Raw genomic sequence first — 17,974 nt, 5'->3', positions numbered from 1 at the left:
TAATTGACAATGATACACTTGAGCTTGTTCCACCCCCAACAAATAGAGACATAGTGGGGGAATGGGTATACACCGTAAAAGTAGGGCAGCATTTCGTAAAATAGTAGCGAGAGTCTTGCCGAGCGGAAATCGAATTTTTCCATAATTTCGTAAAAGCACTATTGCCACACTGTAAATTTTAAGGTGTTAATTTAACACTAAAAAGTGGTGTTAAATTAAAAGGTACAGAATAACACCATTTCGGGTGTTATTTTCTTACTGGTGTTAAATTAACACCGAGTTTGGTGCTAAAATAGCACCTATTCTTGGTGTTATTATAGCACTTGTTAAAGTGCTGATTTAGCCCTCAACGTCCGGTGTCAAAAGGACACTTAAATTCGGTGTTATGTTGTAACCCCTTTTCTTATTGTTTTATGTAAGGCCAGTTAAACACGCGACACAAAAATGCTGAGCAATAAATATATTTAAAAAAATGAAATGATTTATATGCATGTATTCACACATATAAATATATACAAAACATAAAACATACTATATATGGCAACAAGTCAATATATGAAACAAGTAAAGTTGAATGTATATATATAATTAAATATATAAAACATCTTAGAAATACTACTATATTATAATCTCTAAAGCCCCAAACTTTTCACAAATTTCTGAACTGAAACCCTTTTCTTTGCATTTGCGGGCTTGCCCATCAAAACTGCTTCCAAAAGGGCATAAATGTTACAGGCCTTTGGTGTATATTCCATATTCAGTACATAAAATGTACCTAGAAGTAGTACTGTAGACAATGAAATTTCTATATTTTTTTTTGACAGATTTAAAAAAATTTGCCCTTCGGTAGCAATTACAAGGGGGTCCAGACTCCATAATTCTCCGGTTCCAATTAGTCGTGGGTAGGTGGTGTTTGCTATTTCATCATCAAAAGAGTCATCTTCCTAAACAACAGCATAAACATAAACACAATTAGAATTATTAGGTCATTGAAAGTGAGACACAATATTGTCATGTCATGGCAGTAATATAATTATATTTTATATTAAAGCAGTCATAAAATTTTATCCGTGCAGTTTCTATATAGTTTCGGTGTCTATTACTTACGCAGCAGATCTTGAAAACTAAGCAATTGGCCGTGGATTTTTCATTCAACACAACCTGAATATCAATGCTGTAACTGCACTCTTTATATCTGCAAAATATACAACCAACTGATTAATATTTACAATATACGCATTTTGCTATTGTTGATTTAAGTGGAACTATTTTTCTATTCGGACCGAAATATAAACGGTAAATAACGTATTTATTTTTTGTCACGCGGTTATGGCCGTTGTGCCATAATGTAATCTTGAATTTCATGCGTAACACTTTCGTCCCTTTCATCCATGTTTACGTTTTCTGCTATATTTTTGGCTTTAACATTTGCCAGGATTCCGCGGACCGGAGTAAAAAAAAATGAAGTAATTTATTCGAACATCAACTTAGCATGCTGCAATAATAATGATTTGGTATTTTTACTTCATAGTCTACTGTAGTTTGGAGCCACGGCAGTTGAATTTTCACCCATAATGCTTGACGTCTTAGATTACCAAGTCATTTTTTATCTTTACACTTTATTTCCCTCAATAATTTTCCCCACTAAATTCAAGTATTGTTTTTTCGGTATGGAATCCATATTTACCAAGCAGTGTTAACAAAAGCAACAAAAAGTCGTCTAGTCACAACGTCGACACGCAAAAATTCACGCACTCATAACAAAATTAATTTTATACACATACCTCTTCATCTTCAAGAATAGAAATTACACTGTCCTTTACCCCTGCCTTCTTAAGATTATCAAGCAACGTGGAATCCATCCGACCTTAAACGCATACAAATTTGTAAAACACAAATACAAAAATTTCTACATGAAATATAAGCACGAGGAGAAGTATGTGTCACAAGAAATTTCATAAGAAAATACATTCAAAAAAGCTTTGTATTTACCTTTTTAAAAGGGAGATCGTCGAAACCAAATAACTTAAATCCAATGGCTCTTTTAGCCTGGTAATATTGACTTTTACGTTTAGTTGACAACGCTGCACAAACAGATGAAATCACGATGAAAATCATGAAATGAAATATGAGACAGTGTGACAGTGACAGTAGGCTATAAGCATCTTACCGCGTTTTGCATATAGTCGCTAATATCACATTTCACACCATATATGGTAACAGAGTTGAGCCGGCACTCTCTTCAGAAGTGAATTGTATTCTTGAAGTGAATTATGTCATGGAGCGTCTATATCGATGTAATATTTGCCTAGAATTCGTTTCAGATTCTCTTCAATTACTAATAACACATATTGGCCGTGTTCATCGTGATGAACCAAATTTTCATGTTGTTTGTGGCATCGATGGTTGTGCCAGGACGTTTAAGAAATTTTTATCATTGAGAAATTGCCTTATTCGAAAACATAACATCTTGCGCAATACGAAGAGCAGCGCAGAGTTGAATACTGATAGGGGAAACGACGATGCTAATCAAAATCATGAGATTGACAATACAGACCCTGAACAGGAAAAAGGGTTTTACATTATGGCTGACCAGGACAATTTATCTAGAGGACTAGAGCGAATACTTTATGTTTGTTAAATTTCAAAGAAAGAGGACGTGTACCTCAAACTGTTGTTGATTCCTTCGTTGAGAATGCTACGAAGGTTACTCAAACAAGCATTAACCTTTTAAAGTCTGGTATAACTAGCTGCCTTAAAAACGCAGCCATGTTTAAAATTGAAAAATCCATGCTTAATCCAGCTCTGTTTAATATAACATATGTATTGCCGCTATTTTTTACGAAGTTTTTAAGCTGTTTAATGAACGCATAAGTCAACTGTTCTGTTATCCATGTCAGAACGAAAACAGCTGCAGTTTGATATAAGTATAAAAATAAGTTAAAAAAACCGTTAAAATAAGTGTTATTTTGACACCCATGATTTTACAAGGAGAGTGGTGCAGAAATAACGCCCTTTATAAATTATTGTAACTCTTGCTCATGGTGTTAATTTAACACCAACCACTTAACACCAAAAAACAGTGTTACTTTAGCACCTTTGTGGCAGAACAAGGTGCTATTTCAGCACTATTAATTAGGTGTTAAAGTGTTGAGGTGTAAATTTAACACGCTACAATATGTTTAAGGTCATATGTTGTTAAATCAACACCAATATTGGTGTTATAATAACACCTTTTATTTAACACCACCGGTGGGTGTCAGTTTAGCACTAGAGAAAGTGCTAGTTCAACACCTCAAAAATAACAGTGCAATACATATTTAATTTAAACGACAACTTTTTTGAAAATAGACATGTTTCGACATCTCATGATGCCATCTTCAGTATGAGTGAAATAATAGGTGATACAAGGTTTATATAAAAATAATATGATACAGAAATTACAACAATAAAAGGAAATAAGATAAATTAATGGGGAGCGTCCGAGCGTATTATAAACTAAATATCGTATTGAATTTAAAAACTTGAGTATTGAGGTTAGGGTTAGTTTTATTAATGTGGAGTGCTTCTTTGATTTTAAGGATGAATGAGGTGTCGGCAGTGTCGATGATTTCGAAGCAAGAGGGTGAATAGTGGTTTCACACCACTTTCATACAAAACCGGACTTATACGCACTCTAATCGACAAAGCATACAAAGATAACAATACCAACAATGGCTTTCAACGAGACATAAAAAACATCACATCCACTCTTTTACGAAACTCTTTCCCACTTCACTTTATTAACAGAACCGTAAAACGATATCTCGACAACAAACAAAGCAACAACCTCAAACTAGACACCGAAACTCCTGACACGACGATCACAACCAACACAAATGAAAATTCCAAAATAACAACTCTATACTTTAAACTACACATCGGACTTTACTCACGAAACAAACAACGCAGACTTACAAACATTATAAAACGCTTCTGTACACATATTGACATTCGACTAATTTTCACATCGTTCAAAATCAAAAACCTTTTCTCATTCAAAGACCCAATCCTTGATTCAATTAAATCTATGGTGGTATATAAATTTAATTGCGCGGGATGTAATTCCCGATACATTGGCAAAACTTCACGCCATTTACCCACCAGAATCAGGGAATATACCACAACAACAGACAAAAACTCTCATATCTACCGACACCTTCTTAAATCTCACTCATGTAAAACCAACTATTCACCCTCTTGCTTCAAAATCATCGACACTGCCGACACCTCATTCACCCTTAAAATCAAAGCGGCACTCCACATTAACAAAACTAACCCTGACTTCAATGTTCAAGTTTTTAAATTCAATATAATATTTATTTTATAATACGCTCGGACGCTCCCCATTAATTTATTTTATTTTCTTTTTATTGTTGTAATTTATGTATCATATTACTTTTACATAAACCCTGTATCACTTATTATTTCACTCATACTGAAGATGGCATTATGAGATGTCGAAACATATCTATTTTAAAAAAACTTGTCATGTATATTCAGACATTCTGGAATTGCGCGGTGCCGCGATTTCGCAGAATCGATCAAAATTCGCGGAATATCGCGGAATTTTAATTTTTACACGTTGTTTTCAAAAATATTCCCTGAACTTACGAATTATATGGTGTTCTAAATGAAGTCTGGAGCGAAACAACACTAGTGCGTTGCCTTTGCTAGTTGCTACGTCTGTAAAATTTTAAACAAAATGGAAGTACTTCCGTTCCGTTTCACTTCCGTTCACGTAGTTTATTTAAATTAAATACGAGGAAAAAATGGCGGCAGTTTTTACGAGCGAAGATCATTCAATGTAAGCTTTGCGGATGGATAAATTTGTTGTACAGAAATTGTCCCAAGTTCCTCATCCAAAGACAAAGTCACACCTTTCTGTGAATGTAGATGCAAGACAACGAGCAAGTAAATATCCGTCAGGAACTTTTCACGTGGATGATGGTCTGTTGTTCTGTTCAAAGTGCAATGTCGTAGTTGATCATGTAAGGAAATTCACCGTCGATGATCACCTAAAATCAAAGGGTCATGCCAAGGCAAACTCTTTTGGAAAGCAGCAGTCTGTCAAAACAGCACTGAAATTATCTAACAATGCAAAGGCAGAGAAAATCAAGGTTTGTCAAGAATGGATATATGTATGCATGCACTGCGGCGAATATTCCGCTATTAAAATCTGATAACGCATATCTAAGAGAGTTCTTGACCACAAGGGTAAAAAAATGGCGGTGCTATTCCTGGATCCTCTCAACTGCGAGATGAGTATCTTCTTGATGTATATGTTGTAGAGAAAGAGGAATTGAAGCAAAAATTTAACGGTAAAAAAGTCGCTATATTGACTGATGAGCTGAGCGATGACGAGGGACGCTATGTAATGGATGTCCTGGCTGTTATTCTTGATTTTGATGAACTATCTCCTCATGGCAATACTTGCGCTTATTTACTGGATACACATTTTTTGACCAGCACCAACAATGTGACAGTGTCCCAGACAGTGCTCAAAGTCGTAAATGAGTATGATATTTCTTTGATAATGTGCTCATTTTAATTCTGATAACGTGGCATACATGAAGAAAGCATTTTCGTCCACACTTTCGGTTATTTTTCCAAATTGTGTGCACATTACTTGCCATAGTCACATTGTTAATCTCGTTGTTTCAGACTTCAAGAAAATTTTTCTGAAATAACTGAGTTTGTTAAATGTTTCAGAAATTTGTTTTACATTCCAAGTGGCAGAAAAGTAGGTTTCTAAACTTTTGAAAAAGTCTCTACTGAAGAGGAGTCTGTCTGTATGCCTCCTAACCCAACAACAAAAGCTGGAGTGCTTGGTTAGACTCTGTGCTATATCACGCAGACCGTTTTTTGCACTATAGGAGCTTCATATCAGCAGAGCTTGAGGTCTCGGATCAACCATCCAATTCTTTGATAAGATTGGGAGAAATATACGAAGATGAGACATACTTATTGAAACTGAAAGCTCAGTTTGACTTCATTAAGATGAAAGCACCATCTTTGCTTATATATCTTGATTACTTTCAAATGAAGATTCCTCACATTACTCAGTCCTATGTAAAAATGAATCAGCTACTGGACTACTTAAGGCAAAATATTACAGTGGATTCTAATGATCTTTCAAAATCGTTTAATGATTTGGAGATAGATCACCAGGATGATTTGAAGAAACAGTTTGTAAGTGTTTTCAAGCAAGCAGAAGCAAAACTCGAGAAGTATATTGTTAATGGAGGACAACCAGCATCAGAATTTTTGAAGGAAATCAAAGTACTTGAACCACGCAACATAGTCTCTTCATCAAAGCTACACAGTTCATACACCAATATTCCTAGATTCAAAGAAAGTGTCTCCGATGAAGAATGGCATAAGTATGTTGATATATTCGGACCTGCTGCTGTATCAGAAAGTCCACAAGGTAAGGTAGACCTGAAGCTGTTTTGGAAATCCCATGCAGAAGAACTTCCAGAACTTTACAAGCTTGCCTCCCACTATTGCACTGGAACATTGGGATCATACGATGTTGAAAGGACATTCAGCACATATAATTCCATTCTTGATCAGAAGAGAAGGAATTTAAATGAGCAAACTCTCAAAGCATTACATTTCCTTAACTGGAATTTGAGGGTGAAAAATTCCATTAAAGAGGAAAATGAAAGTCCTCAACAAAGACATGTCAAGAAAGTTTCTCGGCACCTTGCCACAAAATCGACAAGCCCCAATAGTTATCAAGACAAAGGTACCGCCCATAACATTGCTTCCAGTTCTGGCAATGAAAGTTTGCAGATTAAGTCAGTCAGTTCTCAAAAGAAAGATACACCCCAATCCATTGCTTCTAGTTCCAGCGGTGCAACAAAACGCATGTCTCTTAAAAACGCTCTAAAACAGAAGTCAGGTGATGAATTGAAATATTGTTCTTTGTCAGAAAGAGGTCTCATATGGACACCAATGCAGTGAATGCAGAAGAGTTATTTGCACCTTTCCATCCTGTTGTTCCATTCAGGAAACATCAAGTAGTGTACTTCATAACTGTAAACTTTGCAATGCCGGAAGTGGTATTCAGAATAAGTCAAAACAAAAAATCAGCAACAAGAGAAAGTTGAAGAATCTCAATGTAGGTACCAGCAAAGAGAAAAGAAGTGAACATAAGAGCACTAGTATGGACAAAATAAAGGAAATTTCGTCTGGTGCAAGCAGAGATGAACAGGGCATTGGGCCAATTAAACTTTCCAATATTACAATCGGAATGTATGTTCGTGTAAGGTTTACATCATCAAGAGCTAGCGGTTCAAAGATTCTGTGGGATTATACTGAATATAGACCAAGAACTAGAAGAAATCGAGGTTCGTTTTTTGAAGGAGGTAAAGGCTTCTGGCAACGCATTCTATTTTATTTGGCCGGAAATCGACGACGAGAGCTGGATTAATATTGTTGATATTGTAGAAATGTTAAAATGCCCTGTTACAGACAGTAGGGGGCATTATCACTTTTAGTGCTTCATTTACAACTTTTGGTGCTCGTTACGGTTAAACATAGTTACGTATAAGTAATGTAAATTTTATCACATGGCACTGTTTAAAAATAGACCAGTTTTACACACTAGCAATTTGATAAAGAATAGTTTTGTTTGTTTTATTATATCCCGCAGAATTTGTTATTTTGGTCGCGAAATTTGGATTTATAGCCGCGGAACTGATTTCAAAAATTCCACGGAATTCTCGTTTTCTTTCCCGCGGAATTCCAGAATGCCTGTTTATTAAATGCGCATTAGCAATAGTGCTTTTACGAAATTATCCATGAATATCTTATTTCCTCTACTAACTCGTGACCATGCACATGATGTGTATCGATGTAGAACATTACTATTATATAGTAGAAATTTATTTCTTTTTATTATTCTATAAAGATATATGAAAGTTAACAAGTTAATTTTCCAAACTTGATTCGAGCTAGTTCCAAATCTCACCAAAATCAACAAATTTATCTTTATAAAACATTTGCATACGTGTACATAACGCGGAAGTAGAATATTTTACAGAAAAACAAAATAATCGATAAATGGACATGAAACATTAAATCACAAAATCAAAATACAATATAACAACGAAGGGTAAAGTTTAAAATCAACATACCTCAGAAAGATTTCAAGACACAACGAACTACATGATATCTGCGCGGCGTTCTAGTCGAGTTTGTGGAATTAATTTAAATGATTTACGTTCCCGGTCACGTGAGATATGTTACCCCTACCCTAGGAAAAAGGCTCCTACAATATACCGGAAGAAAAACCCTTTCGTTCTACCAACAAGCAAATCACTCTGAAGATGACTACCGCTAAGGTTGTTGAAACGTCAGTCAACAACAACAAAAACAGTCCTTCTCAGGACTATACCAACCTGGACGATCTACATTTACAAACATGTTACAAACATCAAACAAATCACCCATTCGTCTTATGAGACGTGGCTAAAAGCCGGTAAATTACGGGTACAAAACGTCGACTGGTAGTCGTGGGAGATAAATACGTTGTACTTTGGTCGTTTAACTTATGTTATTGTGTCATTGGTAATATCGATAATATTTTCTCATTTGTGATTTTCTTTCTGGTAATTTTAAAAGATGCCAAGGTACACCAAATAACGGCCTTATAGCTGTTAGACTTTTCAACATTTATTTTCATTTTATAGATTTTTATGATAATTTTTGTAGGAGCAATAAAAGGTTTAAAGCAACTGTAGCTGTCACATATCATGATGAGGATGGCCATGTTGAGAGAGAGGAGGTGCATTTGTCAGAATTGTTTGCTGAGGATCATAGAGGAAGCTGTTCTTTTAACAGTCCGGATAATTGTGGTGCATTGGAAGGCCATGAACTGGAAATGGAACAAGATAACAGTGATCTTGAAAGTGATGTTAACCATGATTGTGAAGAATCATCGTCTTATTACCAGAAAGTTGAAAGAAAACAAAAAGCATGGAAAAATTTGCGACATTCAATTATAAACAATACATTTCAGTTAGCTGGCAAAAATTGGAGCAATCTGAAGTGTATTCATTGTGATAATGAAGCAAAATTTAGGTGCAGCGATTGTGGTCGAATGGCAAAGTATTGTGAGAACTGTATGTTAAAGTTGCACACAACCGTAAATATTTGTCATCATGTTGAAATATTTAAGGTAACCTTTATGAGCTAGATATTATAAAAGTGTTTACAGTTAACTCTCTCAACACTTGCAACAAAAAATGCAAAAATAAAATGAGAGTTTACATTGTGAAACATGCTATGAAGCACTAATCTAATATTTTTTATGAATGCAAGAAAGGGGATTGATTACAACCAATTTCTACGTGGTTATTCATTGTTTTGTAGGATGGCATGTTATGGCCATATAAACTCATGAACATGCTGGTGTATGATTGTTCATGCCAAGCAGCTCATCACAAAAGAAGTGTTTCTGTTGTTGATGTTATAGGTATGCTATATGTAAAATGTGCTGCAAAAGTTTTTTCATTTTAGCTGGGATGGTTCAACACAATTATAATTTTGGATCTTTTTCAATTTTAGGCACCTTTTGTACTGTTGAGGTACACTTTTGCTCATGCTCTCAGAGTTTGTTCAACTTCTGCAATTTGGCCTTTGGGGTGGAACACCTACAAAACCAAAATTGCATTTGCAATTGAGTTTTTGAATTGATTCATTCTGTGCAGATGGAATGCCAGGCATCAATAAAAGCATTTGTCAGTCATTTGAAGAGTTTAATCATAACCACATATTCTCTTCTTATGCAACACCAAAAATGTATCCTGTCATTATAGATGCTTTAGAAGAATATAGGTAACTGCATGTAGGTCACTGATTTATTGCACTGCTGTACTACGTATGAATTGCTGGGAAAGTTGCAGTCATCTTTATAGCCTAAGAATCTCATCTTAAGAGATGTATTTAATTGGAGAAAATCAAAATGCTAAAGTTTATGATGGGAAAGGATTTTTCCTCAAGTATTACTGTCTTGCACTGTATTTTGTTTATGTCATTTGTTTAAGAGTGCATAATTGCTTTCTTTGTGTCATTGTTTTTTTCAGAATTTACAGACATAAACTAAACATGTTGAGCTGTGTTATTCCTGAGCTTGATGAAGGAAATATCTGTCCTACTTGTCCCAAAGTGAGTATATTCGTATTTCTTGTTTAACAATGACATTTTAGTGAAAAGAACATTAGCAATGCTATCTCAAACACCTTTTTGACTGCATCATTTGCATCATTGAACTCAAATACATTGCATGATTTTATCCTTCACCATTTTATTGAAGACTGATGGTGTGATCTTTGAGTCTCTTGATGCTCTATTTATTGGAAATTTTACAAGTTGTTGCTGTGTTTTCATTTTCTGGTAAAATCCCTTTTTGTAGTGTATTCCAAAACTGTGGTAATACATATGCCAGGTTAACAACATTATCTGAGATCCAACATCCAAGTACAATCCGTAAGTATGCCCTGTAATGTGTGGGATTGCTTAGGTATATTGATGGAATATTCTTTGTGGTTGGCTTAGAAAATGATAGCATGCTCTTGAAAAAGGCATAGTTATAGCTTGATATAGCCATCATAATCATTACAACCACGCCACAAACATTGCTACATGTTTGGAATGGATACGCTTTCGAACAATTGTCTGTGCACTTGTGTCCTCCTCTCCCCTAATGAATCCCCATGTGTAATGTTTTTGTCATTAGTATAGCAAAATACCCAATGGTTTCCGGGGTGCAAATCATTTCCAAGGAATGTGTTGCCATTGCTTTTTTTACCAACATTTATGGCACAACAGAATTTTGAAATGAATTCATATTTATCATGGTGTTGGGCTGTTGTGGGTGGTTTTGTTCCATTGAGGTACACATAATATGTATCTGTTTTCTTTTGGTTTAGGTTTGTTGTCAACCAGCATATGTGGTCACTTGACACCCATCTGTCAACACATAACCTGGACATCTCATTGGATGACAATCCTCGTTCTTTCATAATCTCACTGTATGGGGTTCTGTACAAAAGCTTCTGAAAGGCTGTGATTGAAGCAGCTGATGGATGTTCCACCACCCTGTCTGGTTTTTCAATGGTCGTGAAAACCAGGCAATTTCCTCTTCGACTTCTACTTGTATGCTTTTTAAGGTGTGAAATTTCTGCAGATTGATATCTAACCTTCCTTGTGATGTGTTGACAGATGCTCCTTTGCATGTACTTCATGCCTCAACTATTTTTCTCCATTGTTGCAACTGGTCCATACTTGGCATAGATGTTACATGGCAAGGATCAACAACTGAATCATCATCTGTACTGCAATTTACACCTTTGGTAAACCATTTCTCAATCTTTGGCAACAAAGACTCAAAAGCCTGACCTCTAGTTAGCTTGCTCAGTACGGGCTCTATCCTTTTTGAAGCTTTTTTGAGAGACAAAACCTCCAAATAAATTATGTACATATAATTAACAAAACTAGTTTCCACTTCTATATTAGGAATTTTTAAATGGAAGACTTTAATCCTATGTCATGTCAGGGTCTATATTCATGTTGCCTTGCACCCCCATCCCCATTGCACTGCAAAGGTCTGAACTAAATAACCTAAATAACTGCATAAAATTTGCAAGTAGCGCAATGCAGTGGAAGTTCCGGGGTAAGTCAGAATATGTTTATGTTTAGAAGCTTATTATAAATTTAAAATACTATAATAACAACACTGCTGATATTGTTATAATTATTGCCAATTATTTCCAAAATATTGCCAATACGGCAGTTGTCAAGTAGTTTCATGTATTCTGACTTACTCTGCAGCGAAAGTAGTGTTTGCAATTCAGTTAATGTATGTGCATATGCTTAGTGTGATGAAGCAATTAAACTTGCAATACCTTCGTATTGTTATTCCACATACCGCTTTTCACGAATAATAAAGAACTTAAAACGTTAAGATATTTAGCTTTATTATAAAGCAATACAATGGAAGGAGAACAAGAAAGTTGACAATGCGCATACGATGATGTTTCTTTACAAAAAAGTTAAAGTGGGTAAAATCGTATTTCACGACAAGACGATAAAACAATTCGCGCGCGTAACGATGGTGACATTTAATATTTATCTTTCAGTTCACGTTTCACGTGACAAATTTCAATATGACTTCTGTGCTCCGATCTCTCGATTTAGCTGCAAGTCCCAAATCATTGGTGTCTTATCAAAGTGATTATTTTGATGAAGAGAGAAGTAATAATGATAAATCTAAAGAAGGTGAAAAGTCAGTCGAGAGAACTGTCAATATGGATGCTCTAAAATCTAAGTTTTTTTAAACAGCGCGCCAATTGTTGATGCTAAGGTAAAGTGTAATAGTTTTTATCCAAAGTCCTAACTAGGCAACTACCAACACCAAGGTTAAATCTATGAATTGATTTGCTATGCTTTAAAGGAAGGAATTGATAAGACACATCGATCCTTCAATGAAAGATGTTACATTTAATGCAAAGTATGACGAACTCTTTTCTGCTTCGGTACGTTAATATTTTAATCATTGTCACCATTTACATGCACATGGACAAAATCATGATTTTGAAGAAGTCTACTATTTTAGATTGGACCACAAAATCCATTTAAAACGAAGCAGCAAAGAGCACATAAAAATATGTTGTCTGGCTATGTTGAGCCAGCTCATATCAGTAAATTTCAATTTGATAATCAACTAAAAACATTCTCAAGTTACGGTAAGAGCAAAAGCAAGCATAGTTTGAGAAAAAATGTATTTGTTAATGAGTTATGTGTGATCTTTTTGTTTTTAATAAATCACAGGTTATGCATTAGATCTAAGTGATGACACAGCTCACATTGAAGAGAAGTTAGTTACAATATATGTATATAATATTGTTACAATGTGCTTATAGCATAACTATGATATAGCATACATCTTCAACCATAGTCATGTTAGTGCAAGAACACACATCTCTCCAAAATTTTATGTGTTTTACATTGTGGAGATGATTTATTGTAGTGTAGATTGATACTAAAACCCAATACAAATCAACTTTTTCATCGTTTATTAGTTTCCAGACTAACTTTTTATACATAATTCACAATATGTAGAGGGTATTAAACATTCCTACATCAAACGTGTTCCTCAGTGAATGCATCAAGTCTGAAATAGAATAATGTTAAAGTATTATATCACTCAATTACTTTGAAATGATTCAAGCTGATAAATGTTTATTTGAGTGGAATATGATGAATGTGCTTTGTCATGAACTTACCTTAAAAACATAATGTAGTACATGGCTCTTAATTATTAGTAAATAGGCTTGGTAATGTTTTATGTATATATCAATTGTTATCCATTAAGATTTGTTGGGGATGTTGAGAAAGCAAAGGATAGCAAGGGATTGACTGTGTTTGAAGCTACAAAACAGCGGGTGGGATATAAGAGGTAGAGAGATGGTAGGGGAGATCCTGGTGTGATTGATGGATACAAGGGTATGATTACTACAATAATTATAACTTTTGAAAGGTTGTCCTACTATTTCTTCCTCTCTGTTATCCTATTACACCATGGAGCAAGTTTGTTGATGAAGAAACTATTGCTAAACCATCTGAGGTATTTCATTTACCAAAATAAAGAGTTTTATAAAGATATTTTTCAAATGAAACAATTATTTTTCTGGTGATCTTTGAAATCAGCCGATAGTTTGAAATTTCCATGATTCAGCGACAATCATTGATCTCCACGCTAGGAGGTATAAATGTAATTAAAATAAGTTTCTTGACTGGGATTTTTAATGCACTTTAGCTTCTATATTATACCTACGTAGTTATTAATTTATTATGTATTTAACTACGTTTAATTAAGGCTCCTTGAGGATCAATTTTTGCTGAATCATGGAAATTGTAAAAGTCAGATAATTTCAAATATTGTCAAGGTTGAAAAATGAGACATCACCATGAAGTATGTGATAGTCAGTCAACAAACCAGCAAAATCAAAGTGAAGCACCTTTCATGTAGATGGAAAAATGCTCAAAGGTGAAAGAGTGTGAATTTGACCAAAATTTTTTAACGCGCTTGCATTTCATTCATTTTCCTTCCAAATCTCAACAAACAACATAGCATTTCATTGCTAGAACCTAGAACTCTTTTTATAAATATTAAAAACTACAGTTATTTATTCAGTAAGTTACACACATCAGCTAATAAAAGTTGGTTTACCTTTTTTTGAAACACCCTGTATCAAGAACTTAGATCCCCAGACCGTGGGGTTTCCCTTTGGATAAATCAACTTAAATGTATATTTTATTAAATACGTGTATAATTTACGAAAAATAGAAAATAAGAATCAAAGGAAGATATCAGAATTCAGCCCTTTAATAACACCATGACAAGTTGTAGTGTATAGCAAGTCTACCAGTGCTATGAAAATAAATATTTTGTTGTTCAATTACTTTTTCGTTACTCACTACACTACATATGAGATGACACACATAATTAAAGTAAAAGCTCCATTTTTCTTGGCTACATCACTACCTAAAACATACATAAAGATAAATTACATTGTCAGGTGGTCACCAATGCCACATCTATCAAAACGCTTGTCAGCAAAGGATTTTAACTGTGTTTAGTCTTTGCAGAAAGGAATGGATTAGTAGCTCCATTTCAATGAACAAGATGCTTTGTTAGCCCTGGCTTTTGGGTATGTTTTTTTTCTCCTTTAGCTGACCAGCAACAGTTGTATTTTCAATTTCTGTAGGCAAAGGTTTAAATGGAGTGTTTGTTTGGTTCTTTTTGTTGTTTATTAAGAAAAATCTTAACATGTACATTATCTACATGAAAAATTTATAGTGCTTAGCAAGTTTTCTAAAAAGCCCAAACACTGGCTTTGCTGTGTAAATATACAAATTTCTGTTCAATGTGATAAATGGTAAAATATAATTTGTATTTAAAAGAATTGTGTGTGGAGAGAAGGTTAAAGTTTGGTTACTTGATTCAACATTTCTTTCCACTAACAGTTGGAGATTTACACCTTAATTGTTGTGACAATGTTCCTTTTTTCGCTTACATTTAAATGTAGTAAATTTCATTTTTAATTTATATTTGATTTTCTTGGGATCGGAGGTAACTACAAAATTTTCTAGTGTGATTTTGTAGTAAAATCATTTATGTAACTGGGAGAATCAGTTTCAAAGCAATGTAAAGTATAAACTAAAGCAAAAGCAAGACATGAATGTCATAGCAATGAAAATGACTCATTACTGTCAATATCAGTAGTAAAGACACCATTAGAAATTACTCATTTACTGTTCTTATCATTTATAAAGACATTAGCCAAAAATGTCTGGTCATGTCATTCATTCCTGAACATGGATACATACTTTAAAGGAGGATGTTGCAATAGAAATATATTTCTAATATAAACTTTTTATAGTTTGTACACAATTTCTCTAATATTCAAATTATGTTTTGGAAAAAAAATAATAACAAGTTTCTTGCAAAATGAAATACCAACTGTTACACACAATGCCAGAGATTTTCAAGATGCCCTCGGAATAAATGACATAGCAGACTCTATTTTGGGTAGGAGGCACATATTCATATATTCATGTTCTGCTAAATTAAGTTCCTTTGAAATCCTTTTTTTTAACAGATTAATACATGCATATATAAATTTGTGCTTCCCCCCATATTTAATAAGTTTTCTTCGCCACTGCTGGGATTTTTTATATATTAGTAAATCTGGTAGTCGGACAGTTAAATGTGTCATTTTCACTTTTGTCAATTCTATGGCAATGATATCCTGCTTTTTCTTCTTCAGGTTATTTATAACTTTTACTTTACATTGCCTTTATAGTTTGAACTATAATAAAGTATTATTGAATCAATCATTAAATAAATATTTCCTCCAAAGTAAAAAAACAAACATTGTCACGACAATTAAGGTGTTAGTCCCCAAATCAAGTATGATTGAATCAAATAACAATAACTGCATGTCCATTTCAAACAACTACAATTTCCATAAATAGAAAGTATATTTTGTAAATTATATGAATAAATTGAAATAAATATAGAAAAGACTGTATTCATACTTATATAGCAAAGCAAATCTTGTGGGCTTTTCAGCATTTCAAAAAGAGATGTTACATGATCATGGTTGCTGTAGGATCAGTATTTACTCTCATTATACCAGAAAATGACCCAACAGCATTCATTTTAAGGAACTTCACAACTTCTGAATAGCTAGATATTGCAAACTAAACTCATAAATATACTTTGATAGTTCCATACAAGTTTCTTAATAAAAACTGTTCTAGTAAATAAATGACAGTTGAAAACTTGAAAATACAAATGTTTGAATATTGTCAATAATATATTTATACCTTTTATAAATATACAACTGTTGTTATTTGAACTTTTGTTAAAAGAAATCTACAATACAACTGTTTCTAATCATCTTTAGTATAAAGAAGACATACCTAAAATGAAAAGAGAAATTGATTTTCTTCTTCATTGAAAATGAGGTAAAAATTCATTTCCTCTTCTTCTATCTCTTTGTACGTTTTCACAAAAACAGGAGTATTTTATCTTCTAGCAAATAAAAGATAAATAGAAGTTCAAATGCTTCAGTTTCAATATCTATAGTTTGTTTAAAACCAAATGAAGATTGTTGTATATTTTTGCAGTACATGTTCAGGTCCAAATACTTTTGTTTGAAATTCTATCGCTCTAAACTGAAAATACAACTGTCTTTTCTTCCTTTATCTCGTGAAACGTTTCTCAAATACGAAAGACTTTTAGCTGTTAGCAAATAAAAGATAAATATAGAGGTCAAATGCTTCACTTTCAAGTTCTGTCACTCGTTATAAACTTTATTGTGTTGGTTTTTCGTCTTTTTCCTATCACAGTAAATTACAACGTGATTCATTTCTCGTAATATTAACATGGTCAGGTCCAAATGTAATTTTCATCGCTCGTTCATGAAAATCTTTTGCTTTTTCGTACTCTCCCATATTATCGTAAACCAAACCCAGATTGTGGTACGTTATCGCAATATTAGCATTGTCAGGTCCAAATGTCTTCGTTTCAATTTCTATCGTTCGTTTATAAAAATCTTTTGCTTTTTCGTACTCTCCCATATTAAAGTAAACCAAACCCAGATTGTTGTACGTTGTCGCAATATTAACATGGTCAGGTCCAAATGTTTTTGTTTGAATTTCTATCGTTCGTTCATAAAAATCTTTTGCTTTTTCGTACTCTCCCATATTAAAATAAACCGAACCCAGATTGTTGTACGTTGACGCAATATTAACATGGTCTGGTCCAAATGTTTTCGTTTCAATTTCTATCGTTCGTTCATAAAAATCTTTTGCTTTTTCGTACTCTCCCATCATATCGTAAACCGAACCCAGATTGTTGTACGTTGACGCAATATTAACATGGTCAGGTCCAAATGCTTTCGTTTGAATTTCTATCGCTCGTTCATAAAAATGTTTTGCTATTTCGTACTCTCCCATATCTCTGTAAACGAAACCCAGATTGTTATACGTTGTTGCAATATTAACATAGTCAGGTCCAAATGTTTTCGTTTCAATTTCTATCGCTCGTTCATAAAAATCTTTTGCTTTTTCGTACTCTCCCATATCATTGTAAACCAAACCCAGATTGTTGTACGTTGTCGCAATATTAACATGGTCAGGTCCAAATGCTTTCGTGTTAATTTCTATCGCTTGTTCATAAAAATCTTTTGCTTTTTCGTACTCTCCCATATTAAAGTAAACCGAACCCAGATTGTTGTACGTTGTCGCAATATTAACATGGTCAGGTCCAAATGTTACTGCTTGAATTTCCTTAGCTCGTTCATAAAAATCTTTTGCTTTTTCGTACTCTCCCATATTAATGTAAACCGAACCC

The 17,974-nt window shown here is 33.9% G+C and overlaps 3 protein-coding genes and 1 long non-coding RNA gene across 6 annotated transcripts; 2 read left to right on the top strand and 2 right to left on the bottom strand.

Moving 5' to 3' along the window:
* Nucleotides 1-463: 463 nt before the first annotated feature.
* LOC124458527 lies at nucleotides 464-8,328 on the bottom strand. Of its 2 annotated transcripts, none has more exons than XM_047008518.1 (5): nucleotides 8,184-8,328; nucleotides 1,993-2,084; nucleotides 1,785-1,867; nucleotides 1,108-1,195; nucleotides 464-944 (listed from the first exon to the last, which is right to left on the bottom strand). In XM_047008518.1, exons 3-5 carry the CDS (start codon nucleotides 1,790-1,792, stop codon nucleotides 633-635), a joined length of 408 nt encoding a protein of 135 aa, XP_046864474.1. In that variant the 5' UTR covers nucleotides 1,793-1,867; nucleotides 1,993-2,084; nucleotides 8,184-8,328; the 3' UTR covers nucleotides 464-632. The 2 variants fall into 2 exon arrangements, 1 of the variants encoding a protein (XP_046864474.1); XR_006953250.1 differs by lacking the exon at nucleotides 8,184-8,328 and adding an exon at nucleotides 2,171-2,808 and having other exon boundaries at nucleotides 674-944.
* Nucleotides 8,329-8,426: 98 nt separating this feature from the next.
* On the top strand, nucleotides 8,427-9,739 carry LOC124457288. The gene is made up of 4 exons (XM_047007564.1): nucleotides 8,427-8,678; nucleotides 8,761-9,226; nucleotides 9,421-9,523; nucleotides 9,660-9,739. Exons 1-4 carry the CDS (start codon nucleotides 8,671-8,673, stop codon nucleotides 9,737-9,739), a joined length of 657 nt encoding a protein of 218 aa, XP_046863520.1. The 5' UTR covers nucleotides 8,427-8,670.
* A 2,482-nt stretch (nucleotides 9,740-12,221) lies between these two features.
* Nucleotides 12,222-13,509, top strand: LOC124458455 (pre-mRNA-processing factor 17-like). 2 transcript variants are annotated; one of them, XM_047008477.1, is made up of 4 exons: nucleotides 12,222-12,412; nucleotides 12,503-12,584; nucleotides 12,665-12,794; nucleotides 13,424-13,509. In XM_047008477.1, the coding sequence occupies exons 1-4, from the start codon at nucleotides 12,405-12,407 to the stop codon at nucleotides 13,465-13,467; spliced, it is 264 nt and encodes an 87-aa protein (XP_046864433.1). In that variant the 5' UTR covers nucleotides 12,222-12,404; the 3' UTR covers nucleotides 13,468-13,509. The 2 variants fall into 2 exon arrangements, with proteins under 2 accessions (XP_046864433.1, XP_046864432.1); XM_047008476.1 differs by lacking the exon at nucleotides 13,424-13,509 and adding an exon at nucleotides 12,880-13,196.
* Nucleotides 13,510-14,458: 949 nt separating this feature from the next.
* LOC124458459 lies at nucleotides 14,459-17,101 on the bottom strand. Its single transcript, XR_006953197.1, has 2 exons — nucleotides 16,540-17,101; nucleotides 14,459-14,596 (listed from the first exon to the last, which is right to left on the bottom strand). It is a non-coding gene; the product is annotated as an uncharacterized LOC124458459 (long non-coding RNA).
* Between the last annotated feature and the right edge of the window lie 873 nt (nucleotides 17,102-17,974).

The sequence above is a fragment of the Xenia sp. Carnegie-2017 genome, unplaced genomic scaffold (assembly GCF_021976095.1).
Source record: "Xenia sp. Carnegie-2017 unplaced genomic scaffold, XeniaSp_v1 HiC_scaffold_6, whole genome shotgun sequence".
In the NCBI taxonomy this organism is placed as follows: Eukaryota; Metazoa; Cnidaria; class Anthozoa; order Malacalcyonacea; family Xeniidae; genus Xenia; species Xenia sp. Carnegie-2017.
Note: the sequence above shows the minus strand (reverse complement) of the source record. Positions and strands in the feature narration are given on the sequence as shown.